The sequence below is a fragment of the Adiantum capillus-veneris genome, chromosome 28 (genome assembly GCF_014529385.1).
Source record: "Adiantum capillus-veneris isolate H3 chromosome 28, ASM1452938v2, whole genome shotgun sequence".
NCBI classification, from domain to species: Eukaryota; Viridiplantae; Streptophyta; class Polypodiopsida; order Polypodiales; family Pteridaceae; genus Adiantum; species Adiantum capillus-veneris.
The window spans coordinates 78,781,967-78,804,889 of record NC_140958.1 but is presented as its reverse complement, the minus strand read 5'-3'; the positions used below and the strand labels follow the sequence as shown (position 1 = coordinate 78,804,889).

General features: G+C 38.6%; 2 protein-coding genes and 3 pseudogenes across 2 annotated transcripts; 2 read left to right on the top strand and 3 right to left on the bottom strand.

Annotated features, from left to right (window-relative positions):
- Positions 1–204: 204 nt before the first annotated feature.
- LOC147420739 (fructose-bisphosphate aldolase 8, cytosolic-like) lies at positions 205–992 on the bottom strand. Its single transcript, XM_086504258.1, has 2 exons — positions 356–992; positions 205–265 (listed from the first exon to the last, which is right to left on the bottom strand). Exons 1-2 carry the CDS (start codon positions 742–744, stop codon positions 205–207), a joined length of 450 nt encoding a protein of 149 aa, XP_086360384.1. The 5' UTR covers positions 745–992.
- LOC147420738 (fructose-bisphosphate aldolase, cytoplasmic isozyme-like) lies at positions 789–1,410 on the bottom strand (annotated as a pseudogene).
- A 324-nt stretch (positions 1,411–1,734) lies between these two features.
- Positions 1,735–2,425, bottom strand: LOC147420737 (uncharacterized). Its single transcript, XM_086504767.1, has one exon. The coding sequence runs from the start codon at positions 2,368–2,370 to the stop codon at positions 1,750–1,752; it is 621 nt and encodes a 206-aa protein (XP_086360893.1). The 5' UTR covers positions 2,371–2,425; the 3' UTR covers positions 1,735–1,749.
- Positions 2,426–2,864: 439 nt separating this feature from the next.
- On the top strand, positions 2,865–3,304 carry LOC147420736 (oleosin-like; annotated as a pseudogene).
- Positions 3,305–3,614: 310 nt separating this feature from the next.
- LOC147420735 (small ribosomal subunit protein eS26y-like) lies at positions 3,615–3,981 on the top strand (annotated as a pseudogene).
- The last annotated feature ends 18,942 nt before the right edge of the window (positions 3,982–22,923 follow it).

Sequence of the window (22,923 nt, the reverse complement as noted above, 5' to 3'; positions counted from 1 at the left end):
CATCTCTGTTGGTTTCCTCTCCTTTCTTTTTGCTGGCTTCTGCTTCCGCTTCCGCAACCCTGTGTTGCCCTCTCTCTCTCTCTCTCTCTCTCTCTCTCTCTCTCTCTCTCTCTCTCTCTCTCTCTCTCTCTCTCTCTCTCTCTCTCTCTCTCTCTCTCTCTCTCTCTCTCCCTCTCTCTTTACTAGGAATGAACGGTAGCTAAATTAAATCATGATAAAGATGCCCGTTACATAAACCTCAGAAAAATAGCCCATTTGATTCGTTCTGCAACCATCCCCACGCCTAAACATTATTACAGAACATGAAACATCATTGCAATCAAAACTCAACAGCTCAGCATAGGAGAGATAATACTTGTAGTTGGCAACATGAAGCGATTCATCAGTGCCAACACCCTTAGCAGCATCTCCAGCATACTTGCCAAGGATAGCCTTAGAGTTGGCCTTGCATAGGGCAAGCAAAGCAGCTTGTGCTGCAGGAATGTTTTCCTTCTTTCCAACCCAAGTCTTCCAAGTGCTGGCTTGCAATGCTTGTCCAAATGAGAGAGAAAGTGGCCATAGATTCTTGGTATCCAGCTCATTCATGGCATTCAAATTCAAAGTTTCTTCTTCCTCACTTTGACCGCCCGACAAGAACATGACACTAGGAACAACAGGAGGAATCGTCCTTTGATGTGCTTGTACTGTGTATTTGGCTATCTCTTGAGGGGTTGTCTTTGGCACTTTAGAGCGAGGAGTAACCATGTTTGGCTTCAACAAGGTGCCCTCCAAGAGTACATGATGATCGCTCAAAGCCTTGTAGATAGCAGCAAAAAGCACAATCTCCGTCACGACAGCACATTTCTTAATATCATGGGGCCCATCCACAAGAATCTCAGGCTCAAGAATGGGGACTAGACCATTCTCTTGGCATATGATGGCATAGCGAGCCAACCCATTTGCATTCTCAAGTATGGCAAGAGGAGACGGCTCAATTGGACCAATATTCTTGAGCACAGCTCTCCACTTCGCAAATCGGGCTCCAAAATTATAATATTGCTTGCAACGTTGGGCAAGGTCGTCCAGTCCCTGGTGGTTGTCTCACCATCAGTGTCTGCAAGGTTGACAGTGCCCTTATCTACCTTGATGCCGGGGACTACTCCACAAACGGCTTTCCACTCGCTATTTTCTGATAGAGGGTTTCCTCAAAGATAATGACACCACAAAGGTACTGGAGGGCATCTGGGCAGTAAAAAGAAGGTCCTGGAGAGCTTGCCTATTTGACTCTACATTCTCCACATGTATACTTGCCAAACGCTTCCCAATAGTCCTTGTGCTCTCATCGGCTGCCAGGATGCCCTTGCCAGGGATCGCAATGTACTTGGCAGTGGCAATAAGCTCAGCTACGTATTTACCCTCAAACGTGGCCATGGCGGCTAGCAGGGTAGATACTAGAGCGCTCTCTCTCTCTCTCTCTCTCTCTCTCTCTCTCTCTCTCTCTCTCTCTCTCTCTCTCTCTCTCTCTCTCTCTCTCTCTCTCTCTCTCTCTCTCTCTCTCTCTCTCTTGGAAGCAGTACACACATCAATAAAATTACATACAAGTCTAAGGTTTGAGTATGCAGGTCCACTGAGTCTTAATAAGGATAGAATGACGAACCTATCCATAATACACGCATTTGACTTTTAAATGCACCACATTTACATACATAAGCCGCAAGGGAACGGATGAGCCACATCCACTTAGAAAAGACAAAAGGCTGTTTTTCTGCATCAATCTTCTTGGAGGCCACTGAGGACAATGGATCCGACAAATAGAGCTCCAACGACTGCAACCAGAAGCCCAACAAAGGCAGTTTGAGCCACAACAAGAGCCGTGCTATCATTGGGTACTACAACCAATGTCACAACAGATAGGACAATGAGAGGCAATGACAGAGATGCTAGAAGTGTAGGTGACGATGTTGCGAAGCTCTCTGCAAAGCTCAACAAACCAAGATCCTCGGCCTTCGACAACAAACCCATCTTCTCTATTGAGGAGAGAGTGAGGCCAGCACTCTCTGACTTTGAAAGAAGCCCTGCCTCCTCTACTTGTCTAAGAAGCTTCTTCTTCTCCAGCTTCTGCACAATGTTCATAGGTGCGGCCTCTGTATTTTCGGCAAACATCCCGACTCCAAACCATGTTTTGTTCCAATCAGAATCATATGCATTCACCTTGTTTTTGGGCGCCATAGCCATGACCTTCAGAGTGTGATGAGGAGCAGAGGAAGAAGGCGGCGATCGAGCTCGGGGCCTCAAGGGAGGAGCCAAAGAGAGGCCACGCAGAGAGGAGGCCTCGCAGGAGGAGAGAGAAGAGGGCGCCTGCATGGCTCTGTTGCCGCTACTGCAAGCCATCGTCAAAGACCCCAAACCAGCTCGCGGTGATGGCGTGCCTCTGTGGCCTACACACGCAAATCTCTCTCTCTCTCTCTCTCTCTCTCTCTCTCTCTCTCTCTCTCTCTCTCTCTCTCTCTCTCTCTCTCTAAAAAAACTCAAAAAACTCAACTCTCTCAAAGAGCGCGCCTCTCTCTCTCTCTCTCTCTCTCTCTCTCTCTCTCTCTCTCTCTCTCTCTCTCTCTCTCTCAAAAAACTCAAAAAACTCAACTCTCTCAAAGAGCGCGCCGGCAAAACTCAAAAAACTCAACTCTCTCATAGAGCGCTTAAAGAGCGCTCTTTAAGAGAGTTGAGTTTTTTGAGTTTTTTGAGAGAGAGAGAGAGAGAGAGAGAGAGAGAGAGAGAGAGAGAGAGAGAGAGAGAGAGAGAGAGAGAGAGAGAGAATTAAGAATTGGAACCATTGGGGGGACCGGCTTTAGAGTAGAAAATCTTGCCTCAGCTGAGCACAACGAGAGATGGCAACAGCTAAAGCGCAGGAGCAAGTGGAGAAGAAGACGTGGGAGTTGATGCAGCACCTGCAGAAGCGCAAGCCAACGTCGAGTCAGGTGGTAGGGTTTGTGACGCTCCTGGTGGGGGCGGGCGTGGTTGTGGTGGTGGTGCTGGCAGTGATGGCACTGTTGCTATTGCTGTTAAGCCCAGTGCTGGTGCCCGTAGGCTTCTTGATGGCTCTGTGCACGGCAAGCGTCCTCATAGCCGGAGGGGTAGCCGTAGCGGCTGTTTCTGCGGTGTCGTGGGTAGACACCCTGATGTTTCCCAGCAGCTGGACAGCGCCCGATTCCACATCCAGGACGTGGCTAATGGGATGTGATGCAAGGCGCGCGACTTGGCCGGCTTCGCCCTTCATCCCTCCTCTCACGGTGGCAGCGCTGGCGCCGAGGCTGCCCCTGGAGCTTAAGACTACCACAGTTCTCTTTTCCTATTCCACTAGGCGGCTTGCAATGCTCTTAATCAAGGTCCCGCCCTATAAAGATGTAAACCGAAATACTAGTAGAAATTTTCAATTTTCAAAAATTTTTGAACTATTTTCTCAAAAAAGAGAGAGACAGAGAGAGAAAAACCCTTGCGCTCTTTGATAGAGTTGAGTTTTTTTAAAGAGACACAGAGAGAGAGAGAGAGAGAGAGAGAGAGAGAGAGAGAGAGAGAGAGAGAGAGAGAGAGAGATCCATGCCCAAGAGGAAGTAGAAGCAGTTGCGGCATAAGCAGTCATGGTGGTCAAGCATCGTAATGGTGGACGTAACAAGCACGGAAGAGGCCACACCAACCCCATCAGGTGCTCTAGCTATGGGTGATGTGTGCCCAAGGACAAGGCTGTCCAAGTGATTTCTTGTAAGGACCATTGTTGAACAAGTTGTTGTGCGAGATGTGCAGGATGCTTGCGTTTATAATGGGTACTCACTTCCCAAGCTTTACGCCAAAATGCAATACTGCGTTTCATGTGCCATTCATTCTCACGTTGTCCATGTGAGATCCCGCATAGCAAGAAGAGTTCGGGAGCCACCACAGAGGTTTAGATGCAACGAGGATATGCAGAACCAGAATCAGCGTACCAGTGTTCCTGTTGTTAGAAAGTGAAGAGGTGTCTAATTAGTGCATAAGCCAGGAGAGGAAGAAGGCTCATGAATATTTAATTCTATCGTAGAACTCTTAGAAGACGCATGCTACGAGCATTGCCACTGTGGTTGAAGCCATCAATTGGATGGACGTTGAGGGACTTTTGAGTCTTTTGGACAGGCTTGTATTTGATGTTTTGGAAATGTCTTTCTAAATTTTTTTTAGAGAGAGAGAGAGAGAGAGAGTCCGACTTGCTTCTGAGACTCTGAGAGTGCATGACAGAGAGAAGCCCTGCGAGTGAGCAAGAGACACGACACTGAAAATTCATTAAACTCGGCCACTGAGAGTGATTGATCAGTGCTTGAAAAAAACTTTTTTCCAAAAACTTCTCAAAACCTACATGTTAGAAACAATAGAGGTAAACTGACTAAATTTGAAGGTTTTTACATCAATTTACATTTTTTTTTTTCAAATTTTGGAGGTTTTCTCACTAACTATAAAACTTTAGAGGTAGATCTCAAAATTTGTAGGTGGGGTTACACTAAACCTATGTTTTTCTGATCACTGTGAGTGACTTATAGAGGCGGCACTGAGTCAGAGAGAGAGAGAGAGAGAGAGAGAGAGAGAGAGAGAGAGAGAGAGAGAGATAAAGAGAGAGAGAGAGAGAGAGAGAGAGAGAGAGAGAGAGTAATTGGCTAGATTGGTTGAGAGCATGCATACCCCTTCCATGCAAAGCTCGTTGCCCAGTGGAGGAATGAGACCCAGTTTTGTGGAACTCTAGAAGAAGGTGGAGGTAGGGATTGTTGCTGAAATATCAATTTTTGACGCACGACTAGAAAGACTGGTTTTTGAGAAAATATTCCTCGGCTGTGATCCCACAACGGTGGAAGAAGAACCTCATTCTCTCTCTCTCTCTCTCTCTCTCTCACACACACACACACACACACACACACACACACACACATCCAAACTCTTCACCTTTGTTCTCGCCGAAAGATAGGGCCGAGGTGATTGCAAAGGCATTGCATAAGAGGTGATTGCCAAGTTGTTTCATGCAAGTGATGATTATCGTTCATGTCGACAATACCTTATGATCTTCATCACCTCTCCCACCCTTGGCCACAAAGTCCTTGTGATTGGGGCCTCCTCTTTTGCAACTCACCATGAAAACTCTAAAAGAGTCCATAGTCCATGAAAAATATTCTTTTCATGATACATGTGATGTGAAGGATATTTTCCTTTTCCTCTTTGTTTCTCAAGTGTCATGATTATACACTGGAATATCTTTTTTGAGAGCTCTCTGCAAGCTAAACAAAATGGATTCACTCACCCAAAAAAATTTATCTCCAATTTCAATAAGGTACAATCTAGCACCAAATATTGCACATACACATTGTTCATATTGGCTCCAACCTACCAATATGATCTACCAAATCTACTTCTTGTTTAACTTCCCTACAAGCACTTGCCATAATATTATGTATTGAGAAACCCTCCTTCCCCCTCCACAACATTGTACGCGCGCACACACACACACAATTTTACTTGTCCAAGCATCTACCATGGTTTGAATATTGATGCAGGCCACAAGCCGTGATTCAGAGGAGGGAGCATAACCTTGGATAATCAAGGAGCTAATATAAGGGTGGATGATTAAAGTCTCCATAAGGAACGCTCTAGAAATTTAGAGACAATGATAGAGAGATTGTAATATGTAATTTGATGCTAAATGTTTCTATTATGATTTAAGTTCTATGTATCTTGTGGGGTTTTGCTCTTTTTATATTGCTCTAAAAGTTTTGCTTGGAGTTTGAAATTCCTCATCCTGCAGCCAACCATGGCTAGGCACATAACCATTTATGGACAACAATGTGGCAGCAAGATTTTTCTTATGTTTGACAATAGCATCTATGCACTTTCTTTCTCTTTTGTGATACAACATTGTGAAATAACTAATGCATTCAATTTGCATCCATTAACTCTAATGGGAGAGTAAGATGGTTCACAAGCAAGGATATGACTGTGCATCAATGTGTGTGTGAACATATTAAAGGAAGAGTATGGCTCTTTTGTTTGAGACTATTTGAGATTCAACATGGTTACTTTGTTACACTATACTCTATAGAGTAACTATTGAGATCTTGATCTAATCTTTTTCGTTGTTTATGCTCGCTCGGTTTCTTGTTCGCTCGGAAGTACTCGCTCGAGGATTGGGATTCCTCGATAGAGAGAGAGAGAGAGAGAGAGAGAGAGAGAGAGAGAGAGAGAGAGAGAGAGAGAGAGAGAGAGATATGCTAGCATTGTTAAGCTATGGTGGATATACCAATTAGGAATTCATGGTTAACACTTCAATAAAATATATAAAATGTACATAACTTACTCAATTGATTAAAATTGGAGAGAGAGTTACAAGCTTTGGATATTGGCCATTTATAGGCTCAATGTGGAGAAGTGCAATCAATGATTTGATGGATATGCACCACAAGTAGAAATGGCAAGGGTAATGTGAGCTATCAGAAGTAGCATGTGGCTATCAAGTTTGTAGGAAGTGTATAGGGAATGAGTAGCATGTGTGAAGCTTATCAGTTCCATAGGAAGAATGTGACTATGCACTTAAATGGTGCATGCTTGGATTTTAGGGAGTTTTCTCATTACAAGTATAAGATAAGGCTTACCCAACAGACATGTGTCAGATACCACAAAAAATCCGCAGCACTTCACGCTGGATTCTTTGGGTGCTAATATAGCATACATAGGTTTTGGAGTGATTTTTTTTAGCAGCGCCAGCTTTTTGTGTTAGTGCTTTTAGGTTGAGAACCTTTAAAAGTGATGCCATGGGAGCACTCTTGCATATTCGTATATGGTTGTACATCTATAGGGTGACTCTCGGCAATTGTATTGTGTGGATTATGAAAAGTTATTGAAAGGGGTGCCAGAATTTTTGGGAGTGGAACTTTGCCATGAGTTTTCCACTCCGTGTCTCTTGTCTACTATGTGTTGTACTCTCTTTCAAGTTCAAGTGTTTACAATTGCAATTCAGTTTTATGGTTGTTGATGTGATTTTACTGCCTTGCAAATGGCATGTTGATTATAGTTGTATGCAAGCTCGCATGATTGTTCTTCTTAGAGAAATCTAGTCCAAAATAGAAGCAATTGACTATTAAGAAGTATGTTTTCTACAGATATTGCTCTTGGAAGACAAACCTTCTTATAGAAATTGGTTTTGAGAAGGAGCTTTTTACATAATTTCTTTTTAGAAAAACCTGTATTTTGGAACTAGTTACTTTTTGAAGCAGCTACGTTTTGAAAGGTGTCAATTTTTTAAGGAAGCTATTTTTTGAAAAGTGCCACTTTTAGAAAGAAGCTACTTTTTTGAAGAAAGTACTTTTCGTACATCTTAGATTTGAGAAGACATGCCTTACAAAGAAGAAGGGCAAGAAGAGCCTTTTTCCAAAGCTAAGTATGCAATACTATGGTCCCTTCTAGATTCTTGAAAAGATCAATGATGTATCCTTTTGATTGAAGTTCTAGATACTTGGAAGATTCACAATGCATGTCATGCTCTATCGAGACCTTTCAAAGATGAAGTGCCAAAGGCCACAGAGTCAATGGAGCAACCAAAGGTTGAAGAAATCGAGGAGATTCTTATACTTGAACATGTCCTAGCACACAAGGAAAGGAAAGTGAAGGGTAGGCTGGTCCACTTATATTGGTCAAGTTCAAGAATTCTCTAGTTCTTGATGCAAAGTGGATCGAGGAGGAGGACCTTGTAGATACTCCACATATACTAAGAGCTTTACCTTGAGGCTTTTGGTCTACCTCCGACTATTCTAAAAGTGCACGTCAAATCAATGAGTTGAATATGGTGTTGTACACGCTACACAACAGGAGAGACACTTTGTCACAGGTGCCCAAATGAGAATAGAGTCAACCAATTTCTCTCTTGGGAATCATGATAAGCTGAAAATACTTAGTTGAGTGACTTTATGATATGCACACATAAGGTTGAACATGTACTAGCACACAAGGAAAGGAAAGTGAAGGGTAAGATGGTCCACAAATATCAGTCAAGTTCAAGAATTATCTAGTTCTTGATGCAAAGTGGATGGAGGAGGAGTTCTTATACTTGAACATGTCCTAGCACACAGGGAAAGGAAAGTGATGGGTAAGCTGGTCCACATATATTGGTCAAGTTCAAGAATTATCTAGTTCTTGATGCAAAGTGGATGGAGGAGGAGGACCTTGAAGATATTACACAGATACTAAGAGCTTTTCCTTGAGGCTTTTGGTCTATCTCCAACTATTCTAGAAATGCACGTCAAATCAATGAGTTGAACATGGTGTAGTGCACACTGCACAAAAGGAAAGCCCCTTTTTGACAGGCGCCCAAATGAGAATAGAGTCAACCAACTTCTCTATTGGGAATCTTGATAAGCTGATAGTACTTAATTGAGTGACTTTATGACATGCACATATAAGGTTGACCATGATTTCTAGGATTATAGTCAAAAAATTCTTAATAATATATTGATTGATGTACTCTTGCAAACACGTGTTTGTTGAGTACAAGAGGTGAAATATGTGTGGCATTTTGTCTTTGATCATCGGCAAGGGTGAATTAATAATTGGTACTGGATTTAGACAAATATTAGAGATCGGTAAGATTTGGATGTGATGGCTAAATGATTCATTGGAGTAATATCTTTATATGAGGTTTTGTTGCAGACAAAGATGTAAATGTCATTTGTGATGTGATCCTAGTGCATCAAGAGTTATATCTAGATGAGATTACTGGATATTGAAGAGTTGAGGATTTGTGCAAATTTTTTGAGCAAGCTCTAGAGTTACCTTTTTTTAATATTCCCTAGATGTCGGCTTTATAAAAAATGCTCGCTCATGAAGCGGTTGGGACCGAGATTTTCTCTCTCCCTCTTTTGCAAAGAACAAAAACACCTTAAAATGTCATAAAATTGGAAGAAAGGAGGTTGGACATGTTGACTCTTCAATAAACTTGGTTATATGCCGTCCTATGCAAAAAAAGAGAAACCGAACGTATGTTCGAGTGTTCTATTTTTACATAAGGGCGACACAACCAACAAAAGATTGAACATGTTGACTCCTCAATAAACTTGGTCATATGTCGTCCCTATGCAAAAAAGAGCATTTGAACGTAGGTCTGGGTGTTTTATTTTCTCATAAGGGTGACATAAACACAAAATAGAATTGTTGTCTTTGTCTAGTCATTAAGGTCATCTCTATGCAAAAAATGAGCACCAGGATGTATGTTCGGATGTTCTATTTTTTTCTTAAGGGTGAAACAACCAAAGAAGAGTGTCAATAGGTTTGATTTTTTGTTGGCTCAATGACTTCTTTCCTTTCAATGCAAAAATAGATTATCCGAATGCATGTCCCAATTGCTCTAATTTTGCATAAGGATGACATATGAGGCTTGATTTTTTTGCTCATTGACTTGTGTCCACTGTGAGCATAGAGCATCCGAATGCATGTTCGGTTTCCCTATTTTTTCATAGAGTCAACGTACGCATTGACAAAAAATGTGACAAAAAAAGTTCCAATAAAAATACATACCTTTATGTTTCCTTAATAACATTTTGAGCTCTCTTTAGCTTTGGATTCTATGCAAAAATATTACCAAAATAGGATGGACAGATCAAAAGTGTTATATATAGTAGCTTTGAGAGCTATAAATAGTATTTCAATCATGCTCTCAAGACATGTGGACAACGGTCAAATCCATGCATTGTCAATCGTGTAAATTCAATATTTACCTAGGTAATCGTGCACCCCTTTATAAAGAGACGCATGCACCAGATCATTATTTTTACTAAATTTTTCCACTTAGCTCCATTCTTCTCTCCACATTGCTCCACAAAGTCCATTTCATCCTAACCTTCTCGCTTTCTCTACTCTTCTCTTTGTTTTCTCTCCTCGAATATCTAGATGATCATTGTAAGGTAACCTTTCACAATATTAATGCTTTCTTTGCAAATTTTGTCACACAAAGTTATTTCAAGCCATGTCATCGCTATGCAAAAATAGTATAGCCGGAAACATGTCCGACTACACTATTTTTGCATAGCAACGACATGATAGCCCTTCTAATATTTTTCATATTTGTGTTCTCTCTACACCAAAATAGCATATTCGGTCATGGATCCGCCAAGCTTAATTTCACGTAGAGAGGACACAAGAGTTTATTAGAGATACTCTTATATTTTTTCTTGAAAACGAGTTTATTAAAGATACTTATATATATATTTATTTATTTATTTTTATTTTTATTATTATTTTTTTTGAATGTGTCCTCTTAATGCGAAGATAGTGTAGTCAGATGTATCTCCGACTACACTATTTTTGTGTAGAGACAACTTTTTTATAACTTTTCTTGGTGGTGCACCCCCATGAAAAAATAGAGTAGATGGACATGGATTCGGCTACACTATTTTTGCATAGAGAGGACACAAGCTTTATTTTTTGTGCAAATTTTTAGACTGTGTTCTTTTGAAGTTAATGAAGAGATCTAAGATACCGTGACTCTATGGATATATATTTTTCTTTTTTTAGCTCATGGCAAGGACCAAACAAACTGCCAGGAAGGTTCCTAGAGAAAATGTCAAACCAGGAGATGTCAAGGAAACACTAGAAGATTTCAAACCAACAGACAAAGGTGAGAGCTCAAAGGTGGACAAAGGTGAGAGCTCAAAGAGAGATCAAGCAGCTGCACCCTCCAAGCAACCAACCAAAAAGGGAGTTGGTATCAAACTCCCACCTATATAGAAAAGGAGATTCTCTCAAAAGGTGAGATGCTTGAGGGAGATAAAGAGAGCATAGAAGGCTATAACAATTGCAATTTCAAGGCTTCCTTTTTAAAGGCTCTGTAGGAAAATAACATAGAAATTTAAGATATGAGATGGAGAATAGGTGGCTTGGCATGTATACAAGAGGTTGCTAAAGACTTTTCAATTGAGCTCTTCCAAGATGCATACATATGTACAATCCACTCTAACAGGGTCACGATATGCTAATATTTAGGAGATTAAGGTACAAATTGAACAAAATCCTTGAGCTAGTACCTCTACAAGATGAGAAAACCTTCAACATTCCAAACATACCCCCATCAAGAAAGGCAAAAGAGCCTGAAATGTTGATTGAGGAGATAACAGAGAGGAGGATGTTCTAGAAGAAGGAAAGGAGCCCAAAGTTGACAGGGAGGAGCTGGAAACAATGGACTTAGGGAGATTGAAGCTCAATTCCCTTCATTACTGAGATGTGTCAATTCCACAGGCTTTTTGGTGGCTTCTTTATGAGAGGATGACCTTCTTCAAAGAACATATTATATTACCCTGGATGCTGAGTGTATTAACATCCTCAAAGATTGGCAAAGAGACATTAATGACCATATTTTTCTTGCATCCTTAAGATTTTCCTAACCATCAACATTCTATATGTGTTTTTATAGATTGCTCATAATTAATAAGTGTTCTTTGAATTTCTTTGTAGATTATCGATGCATGACTATAAGTTAGATGTTCAAAAGAAAGTGGCCAACAAAAAGTGGACATGGTTGACCAAACCATTTCTCACTATTTGCGAACTGGTTCTAACATAAGAAACTCACTAGCCAATATAGATTTTGAAACTTGTGAACTCCTTCCGTGCCCCTACCATGAGAGGTATGTTCTACTGCAATCCTAGGTCATTTTCAAATTTTGATCTTGGAGGCTTTTGACAATGTCCAGTGGTATTTCCATAGCTCTCACTGGAGTCTTATAGCAATTGATATCACTGATAAAACATGTTTCATATTGAACTCTCTTGAGGGCCACCATGGAGTGGCAAGGCTATAAGTGTAATTGTCCAATACTTTAGCCACTGCTCCCACTTTTAGTTATTTTGTAACAATGCTTTGGATCTTTTAAACAGGGCTGTCTCAAGACTGATAGTGGCAATTGAGCAATGTCCTCCTATTACAAAGCTCATGGATGACATGGAAATCTTGAATGTGAAGGTATGGTACTGTTAGATTGTAAGTAGTTTGAGCTTAAAATTGTGTATTTATTTTGCCTCTTTTGTTTGTGTGGCTATCATTGTACGAGGAGGCTTTCTCATGTGGATGGAGAGTGATAACAAATGCAAAGCTAGTGGTTGACTACACCTATTGCAACCCAAAAAAGACTATTAGGTAAGCATTTGACCATATAAATAGGGTGCATTCGACCATATAAATAGGATAAGCTATTGCTATTAGGGTAAGCTAAGACACTAATATTTCTTTTCTAGATCAATAGGAATTGTTACACCAGCAACCATGTTTGGTGAATAAGGGAAAAGTTGATTATATATAAATAGGGTAAGCTATTACTATTAGGGTAATCTAAGACACTAATCTTTCTTTGCTAGATCAATAGTAATTGTTACACCAGCAACCATGTTTGGTGGGTAAGAAAAAAGTTGATTATATATATGGTCACTACAAAATACCACTAGTCATAGCAACACCCAAGTCCCCAAATTTCCAAAGAAGCCAAAGGAAGAGTCCAGACACCATAGAGGTCAAGGAGGATTCACACACAAGAGCAAAGGTAGAGGAAGAGAAGCCCAAGGATGAAGAGAAGCCAAAGAAAGAAGACAAGACCAAGAAGGTTTTCTTGTTGCCCCCAAAAAGAGCCCCCAAAAAATAAAAACACATTCCAAAGAGGATCAGAAGAAGAAGACATTTGAAGAACCAAAGCCCAAGGAGGTAGAGAAACAGAGAAAGACAGGCAAGGAGACAAAGCCTAAGGAGGGAAAGAAGAAAGAAGAAGAGCCCAAAACACCAAGGAAGAGCCCAAGGAAAACAGAGGAAGCTAGCACAAGAAAGAGTCCTAGGACTCCCTGAACACCCAAAAGTATTTTGTGAAGGAGAATTTTGTAAATAGCAAAGTAATATTTTGTAAATAGAAGTTTGTAAAGTAGAATTCTACTTGACATACTCTCTACTTGAGAGCATTTTGTAAAGAGAAAACATTACATACTCATATTGTTTTGTAAAGATAAAACATTACAAATTCTTTCCTTGAGAGTATGATGTAAATTTTACAACTTTGGCTCCATCTCTCGTATAGCTCCCAATACAAGTCTTTGAGTTTTTGTTGCAATCATGGTAGGCCTTGCATTTGTCTTTATAGGTTTTTCATAGTCCAACTGTGTTGACAAAAACATGCCAAGGTCCAATCATAATCCTGCCATCCTCCAATCCTACCCCAAAAGGGCCTAAGAAATATGTCAGCCATGGTGGGAGTTCTTTCAAGTAAGTGGAGATAATGAAAACTGGCTCAAGGTCTTCCACCTCTTCCTTCTCCTCCTTCTCTTCCTTCTCCTGTTCATGGGATTTTCTCCCTTTTATCTTCTCCTTCGTACTCACAACAAATGTGGAAGAGGAGCCAAAATACTTACCCATAACTCTTGACCTATTACTCACAGGAAGAGAAAGAAGAGAAAGGGTGACAAACCTAAACTAGGATGGCTCATTTATAATGTTGTGAAGGCATACAATATTGATGACATTGACATCAATACAAGATATGACAAAAAAAAACAAATAAGATAATTGAACAATAAATCAAATAAAAATGGAGACATCTAAACCAAAATTTCATTCATATGAAAATGTCAGTCTTCTACAAAAAGAGACAACAAGCTTTCATACAAAATGCCAATTTGATACAATTTGCATAGGCTTAAGCTTGAAAAGAAGATGTACTATGCCTTTTGGCACTTCTTGGCATTAAAAAATCTTTGCATTCCTCCTCAAGACTTGGAATCCATATTATTAAAAATAGAAAAAGTGAGAATAGGTCACACAAAAAATTTTCATAGAAAAAGAAACTATTATCTACATACCTTCCTTCTAGCTATCTGAAAAGCGAAAGTCGAAGGTAAATCTATCTCATCATTGTGTAAGTCCTGTCTCACTTGGTACAATGAGCACTTGGTTCTTATCTTCAATGTTGCCAAGTGTTCATTGTGTATCCATACATCAATGGTATAATCGGGGTTCTGATTGAAATCATCATGTTTTGATCTAAAGGTTCCAAGCACCCCCACCCCCCCCCCCCCCCCCCCCCCCCCACATGATGCTATTAACTATTAAAAAAAAGAAATAATGAAGTTTTGGGTATGGATCGTGTATTTATAGGTAATGGAGTTAGATTTCACTCTTACTTCTCAGCTACATAATCTTTTACATATGTAAATTAAGATGATGTTTTTAAATTATTACATGATGATGGGAGCTCACATGATTTCATTTCTACACGTGTTGGAACCAAAATAAGTTGTGTGTATATGGTGAAAGATTTACAATATTAACTAGGAAACTTTGTTGAATCACAAGATTTCTTTGTAGCATCATTGCAAAACACATATTTAATATTGGGTATGCCTTGGAAACATCATTTTAATCCAAAGATTGACTATGATAAACATACAATCAGTCACACATATAAAAATATGTCACATTACATGCTAACCAAAAAAGCTAGACTTAGAACCTCTTCTTAGTCACACTCACACTAAATGTTAGCTTAAAGGATAACAAACAATTTTTTGTTCTAATTAATAAAATCAAAACACACTTTTTTTTATAGAATTTAAATAAATTTTTGCTGAAGATTTACCTTTATGATTACCTCCTTTTAAAATGGAAGACCACACAATAGGGTTCATTTCAGGTAGTGCACCACTTTGTCGAGCATCATATTGTCAAAATCAAATTGAACAAAGAGAAATCCAACCTAAATCATAGTTTAATTAAGCCAAGTAGTTACCTTTTGGTACACGAGTTCTCTTAGTAAAAAAAAATGGTATGTATTGTTTGTGCATTGACTAAAGAGAACTTAATAAAATCACAATAAAGAATCGTTTTCCTATTCTTCGTGTTGATGATTTAGTTGATAAATTCCATCTTTATCAAGATAGATCTTAGATTTGGATATCATCAAATGTGTATGAAAAGAAATGATGTTTATTAAATTAGATTTTGAACACAATTTGATCATTAGGAATTCCTTGTACTGCCTTTTGGTTTAACAAATGGACTTGCTACATTTTCACGCATGATGAATCACATCTTTTTAAAGCATCAAGATTGTGTTGTGATTTTCTTTGATGACTTTTGGTTTTTAGTAAGAATGAAAAAGACTATTATTCACATTTGGATTTGGTTTTTAATTGTTGCATGAAAACCACATTTATTTGAATCCTAAGAAAAACTTTTTAAAGACCTGAGATTGAATATTAAGTCACATTGTCTTTGGCAAAGGAATCTATGTGGAGAAGACTCAATGCGTTATGAAACGACATAGACCTCGATCTATTCATGAGATTTGTTCTTTTCTTGGTTCATGTAGCTATTATAGAAAATTCACTTGAAATTTTTCATACTCGGCTTTACCACTCACAAACCCTTTGAAAAAAAATACACTTTTCACTTGGAATGGCTAAAAAATCTTTGGAGACACTCAAATATGCACTCACACATGCCTCTATTTTATAAATTCTTGATTTCAAAAGACCTTTCTTTTTACTTACGATTGATGCGAGTGGGTGTGGTATTGATGCTATATTAATGCAAGATAACTATCCCACTATATATAAAACTAAAAAGTTGAAATCCAATGAGCTCAATTATAGCACTTATGACAAAGAATTTCTAGTTGTTATGCATGCTTTGATATTTTGAAAACATTACTTGATGGGGTTTTGAATTCTTGATTAAAACTGATTAACAAAAGATTCACCATTTGCTTTCACAACTAACTATCTCTGAACGTCATATAAAGTGGGCATCATTCATTAAAAGTTCTCATCATTCATTTAAAGCTTTTGTCATTTTCTTTCACAATCAATTATCTCTAATCGTCGTATAAAATGGGCATCATTCATTCAAAGCTTTCCTCCACTCCTTCAATATCAACCAGGGCATAAAAATAAGGTTGCAGATACACTAAGTCGCACATCATTGACTAATAACATTTATGTTGTGTCTACTAAAAAATGGTTAATACTTATGCTCATGACTATGACTTTGTTGATATTTATGCTTACTTTTATAACCATACATCTTTGTTCATATACAATACTCTTTTCATGATGGGTATTGGTTTTTGACAAGCGATTGTGTGCAACCATTGTATTTTGTCAACTTGTTTTAAAGAGTACTAGTATGTGACCCGCACATTACTACGGCCAAGAAAAGCATGGTAGTTGGATCTCTCTCTCTCTCTCTCTCTCTCTCTCTCTCTCTCTCTCTCTCACACACACACACACACACACACACACACACACACACACACACGCGCACACAGAGTCATATATAGGTAGGCCCTAGGGTGTGTGTGTGTATCTGTGCACGTACGTGTGAGGACAATGGAATTGTAGTCATTGGAATCACTCTAGGAAGATAACAATGCATAGGTATGCCTTCTCCCTATCTTTCTCTCTCTCATATTAGATCCGGAGATCAAGACTCATCGAGTAGATTTTTGAAATCTCTTTTTTTACTTTATTTTCTCCCTTTGTCGATTCTTTTGAGTTGAAAACTTGCTCGGTAGCTCTCTCTCTCTCTCTCTCTCTCTCTCTCTCTCTCTCTCTCTCTCTCTCTCTCTCTCTCATGTGCATGTAATGAGCACATGGAGTGCTTTCAGTCGATTGGTTGTGATTGAATCATCCTTTGCATCACTTCTAATAAATTTTAAGTGCCCATACTTCCCTAATCGTTGACCAATGACAATGTATCAGATTTCTATCAGCATGATATTGTTGTGCCATGCTATCAAAACCATGACTTGCTAATAGACGGCTTCTTACGACCCTCAATTGGTTGGACCAAGACATGTTTTGGTTTGTGCCATGCTCTATGGTCACTTTTTGAGAGCTACCAGGTTTCCAAGGAAAGCCTCTCTCTCTCTCTCTCTCTCTCTCTCTCTCTCTCTCTCTCTCTCACACACACACACACACACACACACACGCATGCCTTGGGATAGAGGTAAAACATATACATGTTTTCAAATATGTGTAGCTCAAGTAGTCAGAGGTAGTGTCTCTTAGAAGATGAAACAACATTGCTAGCCATCAAAGAAGCCCAGTTGCATCCACTGCTAGGACACTCTACATTCTTGGATCCCCAATTAAGGTCTTCTTGTTTCACCCTTGCAAGAAAAGGACCCATTTTGACTTTTTTCTTTAATTGCTACATCACCACCATAACCTATAGATAAATATATCAGAATTGTTTCCACGTTGTTGGAGAAGGCTGGATTTGCACAGTCTATATGGCTCTCTCTCTCTCTCTCTCTCTCTCTCTCTCTCTCTCTCTCTCTCACACACACACACACACACACACACACACACGTGTGCGCACATACACACATGTTGTTTGATGTTTGATTTTGTCTGTTGTTGCAGGTCATTGAGAAAGGATGGAGTTGCATAGAATCTAAATCAACTTATGAAATTCTGGAAAGTTCTTTAATGCATCTTGGAAAGAAGGATGACCCAACAAGGACTCAATAGCTCAATTTTGATGTTGATACAACAGGCCATGCAAATAAATCGAAAGGCAATGCATGGAGGCCCTCTGCTTCCTCTAATTTTTCAAGCTCCATTATGAACAATATAGATAATGGACTATTTAATGATTGCCAAAAACTATTATGTACCCGAGTTCTCAAGAAAAACCTAGGTTTAATGTAACCCCACCTACAAATTTTCTCAACTATATCTATTGCACGTTGGAGGACCCTACTATGTGACATAAGGCAAGGGCTCGAAGGGGGGCTAGGAGTTGGAGACCAAGGCAAAGAAAGAAAGATAGTGGATTGGGCACCAAGAAAAGGCTGTGTGTGTGTGTGTGTGTGCGCGCACGTGTGTGTGTGTGTGTGTGTGTGTGTGTGTGTGTGTGTGTGTGTGTGTGAGGCCACTCACTTGTAATATTTAATTTGAAGGTTAGAACACCTTTCGAGAAAAAAACCTAGGTTTAGTATAGTCGCACCCACAAATTTTGAGATTTACCTCTAGTTACCAGCACTCACTCATCACATTGAGTTTTAATGAATAAAAAACATAAAAATTACAACATCCCCATGCTCCAATGAGCCATTGAGTTGTAATGAATTAAAAACATAAAAATACAATATCCTCATGCTGGAAAGAGCCATTGGGTGCAAAAAGCATAACAAATTTTTTTATTTGAAAAAAATAACAACTTAGCAGCATCACAACCTTAAATATGAAATTGACGGTCCCAATACTTCCAAATCTAAAGTTCGAAGACCCTAATTAAAAGTTAGAGAATTTACAAAGTATACAAAGGCTTAGTGCAAAAATCTTCAAATATAGTAAATTCACCTCTAAATTTTTTGGAAAAAAGCATAGTATAGCCATATGCTCAAAAAATCCTCGGTCTAATATATCCCATCTATAGATTTTGAAATTTATCTTTAAATTCTAGTTTTGAAGGTGAGGAAACCTACAAAGTATAGAGAAATTGAGTGTAAAAGCCTTCAAATATAATAAAATTACCCCTAAAATTTCTCATACTTAAGTTTTGCCAATTTTTGGGAGAAAGAACTATGCCTCAATTCGATTTAGTGACCCCCCTTACAAAATTTTGAGATTTGCCTCAAAAGTTCTCATTTGCCTTTAAGCGCTCCAAAAAACCTAGGTTTAGTGTAATCCCACCTACTAATTTCAAGTCAGTCCGAAGGAGAGGAAACCTACAAAGCTCAAAGAAATCTAGCATAAAAACCTTCAAAAATAGCCGAGAGTTGCCAGAGTTTCCTCTCATCATTCAACCTTGTTGTCTATTGATGTACACTCTTGCTTTGGGCTTGTACGCCTTCTACCTTGGATTATTTAGTTGGAACTTTTTCAATTATGTCATTTCTTAATTTTTTCAATTCTCAATTTTGTAGATATCGATGTCGAGTGTTTTTTATTCTCGATTGCGGATTCCATCGATCATCGCTTTAGTTGATTATTGATTGCAAGACCAATGCTTATTCTCCCTCTCGTGCCTCTCCCTCTCCCTCTCTCTCTCTCTCTCTCTCTCTCTCTCTCTCTCTCTCACACACACACACACACACACACACACAAGACGAATCAAATGGAACGTTCTCTATTGTTCACTACTCTCACTCACACACAAAAGCTTGCAATCAACAAAGTTGTGTTGTGTGTGTGTGTGTGTGTGTGTGTGTGTGTGTGTGTGTGTGTGTGTGTGCGCGCGCGCGCGCATGCGTGTGTGTGACATACATACATAACGCGTGAAGGACATCCACAACAAATGGCTAGACTCCCATTGTTGAATTGTTGAGCTCACTATACTCCATTAATGCAGTGAAAATGTGGAAGGCCTTTTTGCAATGCTCCAACACCTCAACGAATGGCACATTGACTTTCTCTCTCTCTCTCTCTCTCTCTCTCACACACACACACACACACACACACACATGGGATACATACGCGCGCGCACACACACACACACATGGGATACATACGCACATGTGCACACACGTGTGCATACAGACAAAATAGGTGCATGCATATGCAATTACTAAGCTTTGAATACCAAGGTCGAAGGTCACTTACGACATGAAAGGTCTGTGCAAATATGTAAAGGGAGTTTTATTGACCAACACATAGAGGAAAAATTTTTTCTAACTTTCAAAATGCAAAGTAAACCCACCCTTCAAATGGCTTTCAAATACAAAAGTAGTGAGTGGTCACTGTTGAGATTTGAGGGCTGGAGTGAAACTCCATGGGCTTTCCAAGGACTACACATATTATTAATATAGATAGAGTACTAAATTTTTTTACTTTACATTGCTAGGACTGCGAGAAAATTTTTCATATGCTAGTACTTACAAGTTACCCTTCAGTTTTGCACTTCAAATTATATGTTTCTTAAGGTTCTCTTTGAAATGAAGGAGAATGTGACACATGGAGTGTCTCTCCTTCCTTGAAAATTTTAAGCTCCATTATATATAGTTTAGATCATGAACCATATTATATAGGCCACCGTGGGATTGCCACAACTATTTACATAGTAAAATCTCAATTTTATTGGCCCTCCCTTTGAAAAAATGTTACATATGTTGCACAATGTTTTGTTTGTCAATAAATCAAGCGTCATCATGGTAAATGATATGATTTTTTGATGTCTTTACCTATTCTTGACTCTCCTTGGCAACACGTTTTCTATGTATTTTATTTCTCGATTATCACTCATTTATGCACAAATGATATGATTTGGACCATCGTAAATAGATTTAGTAAGCAGACTTACTTTCTACCTTGTAAGAAGATCCTCTCAGCTAAGCAAGTGGTTTTATTATTTTTAAAGCATATTTTTGTTTTGCATGGAATGCCTAAATTTATCATATCTGATTGAGATGGACATTTTTGCAGTGATTTTTGGGTGACACTTCTCACAAATTTAGTCACTTAAATAGACTTCACTTTTTCATTTCATCCAAACACTAATGGACAAACCAAAGCGATCGATAGCACCATTCTAAATCTTTTAGGAACGAGTACTAGGAACTTGGGACACACAGATCCACTTGCTTTAATTTGCATATAACAACACTCCTAATTCATTCACAAGAAAATCACCATTTTAAATTGTGTATGGATACTACCTACTCCTTTGTCTCACATTTCTCATAAAGTACCACACGTTGATGAAATCACTCGACGATCTACCCACATTTTGAAGCAAGCAAAACAACAAATTTAAAAGCACAACATGCATATATGAAACAAGCAGAAAAAAAGATATGACATATGTAATTTAAAGAGAGAGATTTTGTGAATGCTTTTCATTGAAAAGAGACGTCTTAAAAGCGTAGTGACCAGTCGTGTAGTAAAGCTAACATGACCATATCATGATCCATTTAAATTCACTAATTGTATTAATGTTAATTCTTTCTATTAGCTCTCTTTGACTCTTTGAGAATTCATAACACATTTCACGTAAGTCTTTTTCGTCCTTTCAAAGGTTCTCTACCATTACTACCTATCATTAATGATCCATCTTTTTGAAAAGAAGATTTTAAAATTCTTGTACCTAAGACCATCATAGATCATTAAGATATTTTGACATGTAGTGGTATACTACATCTGAAGTATTTGCTTAAGTATAAAAATCATGGCCTTGAAAGCGTCAAGTGGATGCCAGAGAAGTTTTTTTGTTCTCATCATAGTATCATGGAAGTATATCAAACTTCTAGAAGAGGAAAGTTTTTTTTCTTTACCAAAGGTTCGTCCTTTGATTGATGACTGTGGTATTTCATACATGAGGTTCGCCCTGTGACAGTTCATTCAATGGTAATTTGATGTTGAGGTTCACCTTTGACAGTTGTTGAATGCATCATTTAAAGCAATACTTGACTGAGGTTCACCCTTTGACAGTTCGTTCAATGGAAATTGATGATGAGGTTTGCCTTTGACACCTGTTCAATGCATCATTTAAAGCAATCCTTGACTGAGATTTTGCCCTTTGAACAAATGTAAAGAGTGATTGCTTTTCACTATTGTCATGCTCTTCTTGTCTTATTAGAGAGCCCGCTAACAAAGATCTCTTTCAATTTCATAGATATTTGGATATGTGGATTTCACTTATCTCTTGGTTTCCTCTTTTCACGAAATTATAATGAGTAGTGGAAAGTTCCCTCATAGTACTTTCATTGATCCAATATATATTGTGTGGAGATAAGTTTAATCTCCACATAAATTTTGATGATCCTTATTCTCTTTTATTTTTTGCAATTGAAGGCAATTTTTCTCTATTGCGGAGGATTGTTATCACTATTACTTTTGGACATTTTATGAAATTTTCTTATGTTTTATTCTTGAAAATCATTCAAAAGAAGAATGTAAATAGAACTCTCCTTTACCTACTATTCTTAGAGTTTACCCACTTTATTTTTGGGTGCATGTATGAAGAGAGAAAGAGAATCCCAAAATCGTGTCTTCGCACGTACCATACTTTTTCAACAAGAATTAGTTTTTGTCTCTCCACAAGGAAAACAAATGTTCCATGAGCATCTTGACCAAGCAAGCTGGTGTTTCGTCCCCTTTCAAAGCCAACAGAACCACCAAAGTCTTCATTAGAGAAAAACTACAATTGCCCTCTTTTATGCTATTTTTTTTGTTAATCATGGCATACACTCTTTTGATTGTGTAACTCATGGTCTCTTATCTTTCATATATTTATCTTATTGTAATTCATGCTCCATGAAATGAATAAAGAAACAGAAGACAAATACTCAATCATATTGATTGAAGGGATGGTTGAACCCAATATTGTGACGTATGTTTTAATTTTTGTTTATATTGCTCTTTTTATATATTGTGATTATTCAATCAATCAATCTAATAATCTTTATTTTTATTTAATGAATCAAAGTTCTATTGAAAGTGTTAGAAAGATTTCAAGAAGCCAACAGTGATAATTTGACAACCTATCAAAAGAGACACACACACACACACACACACAGATGCTAACACATGGTAGCCAGAGCAAAAGAAGCCAACAATGCCTATCAAAAGAGCAAAGGGGGGAGAGAGAGAGAGAGAGAGAGAGATGCTAACACATGGTAGCCAGAGCGAAAGAATCCAACAATGATGATTTGGCAACCTACCAAAAGTGCAGAGGAGACACACACAGAGAGAGAAAGAGAGAGATGCTAACACATGGTAGCCATCGCAATTCACGCTCCATTTTTTGGGTGCTACTATGGCATCTAGTGATGTGACATACTTTTGGAATGAAAGTTTATTAACAGTGCCAGTTTATAGAAACGTCTACTTTTGGCAGCGTCAACTTTTTGTATTAGTGCTTTTGGGCTGAGAGCCGTTATAACTAATTCCTTGGGAGCATTCTAGCGGATCAGTGCA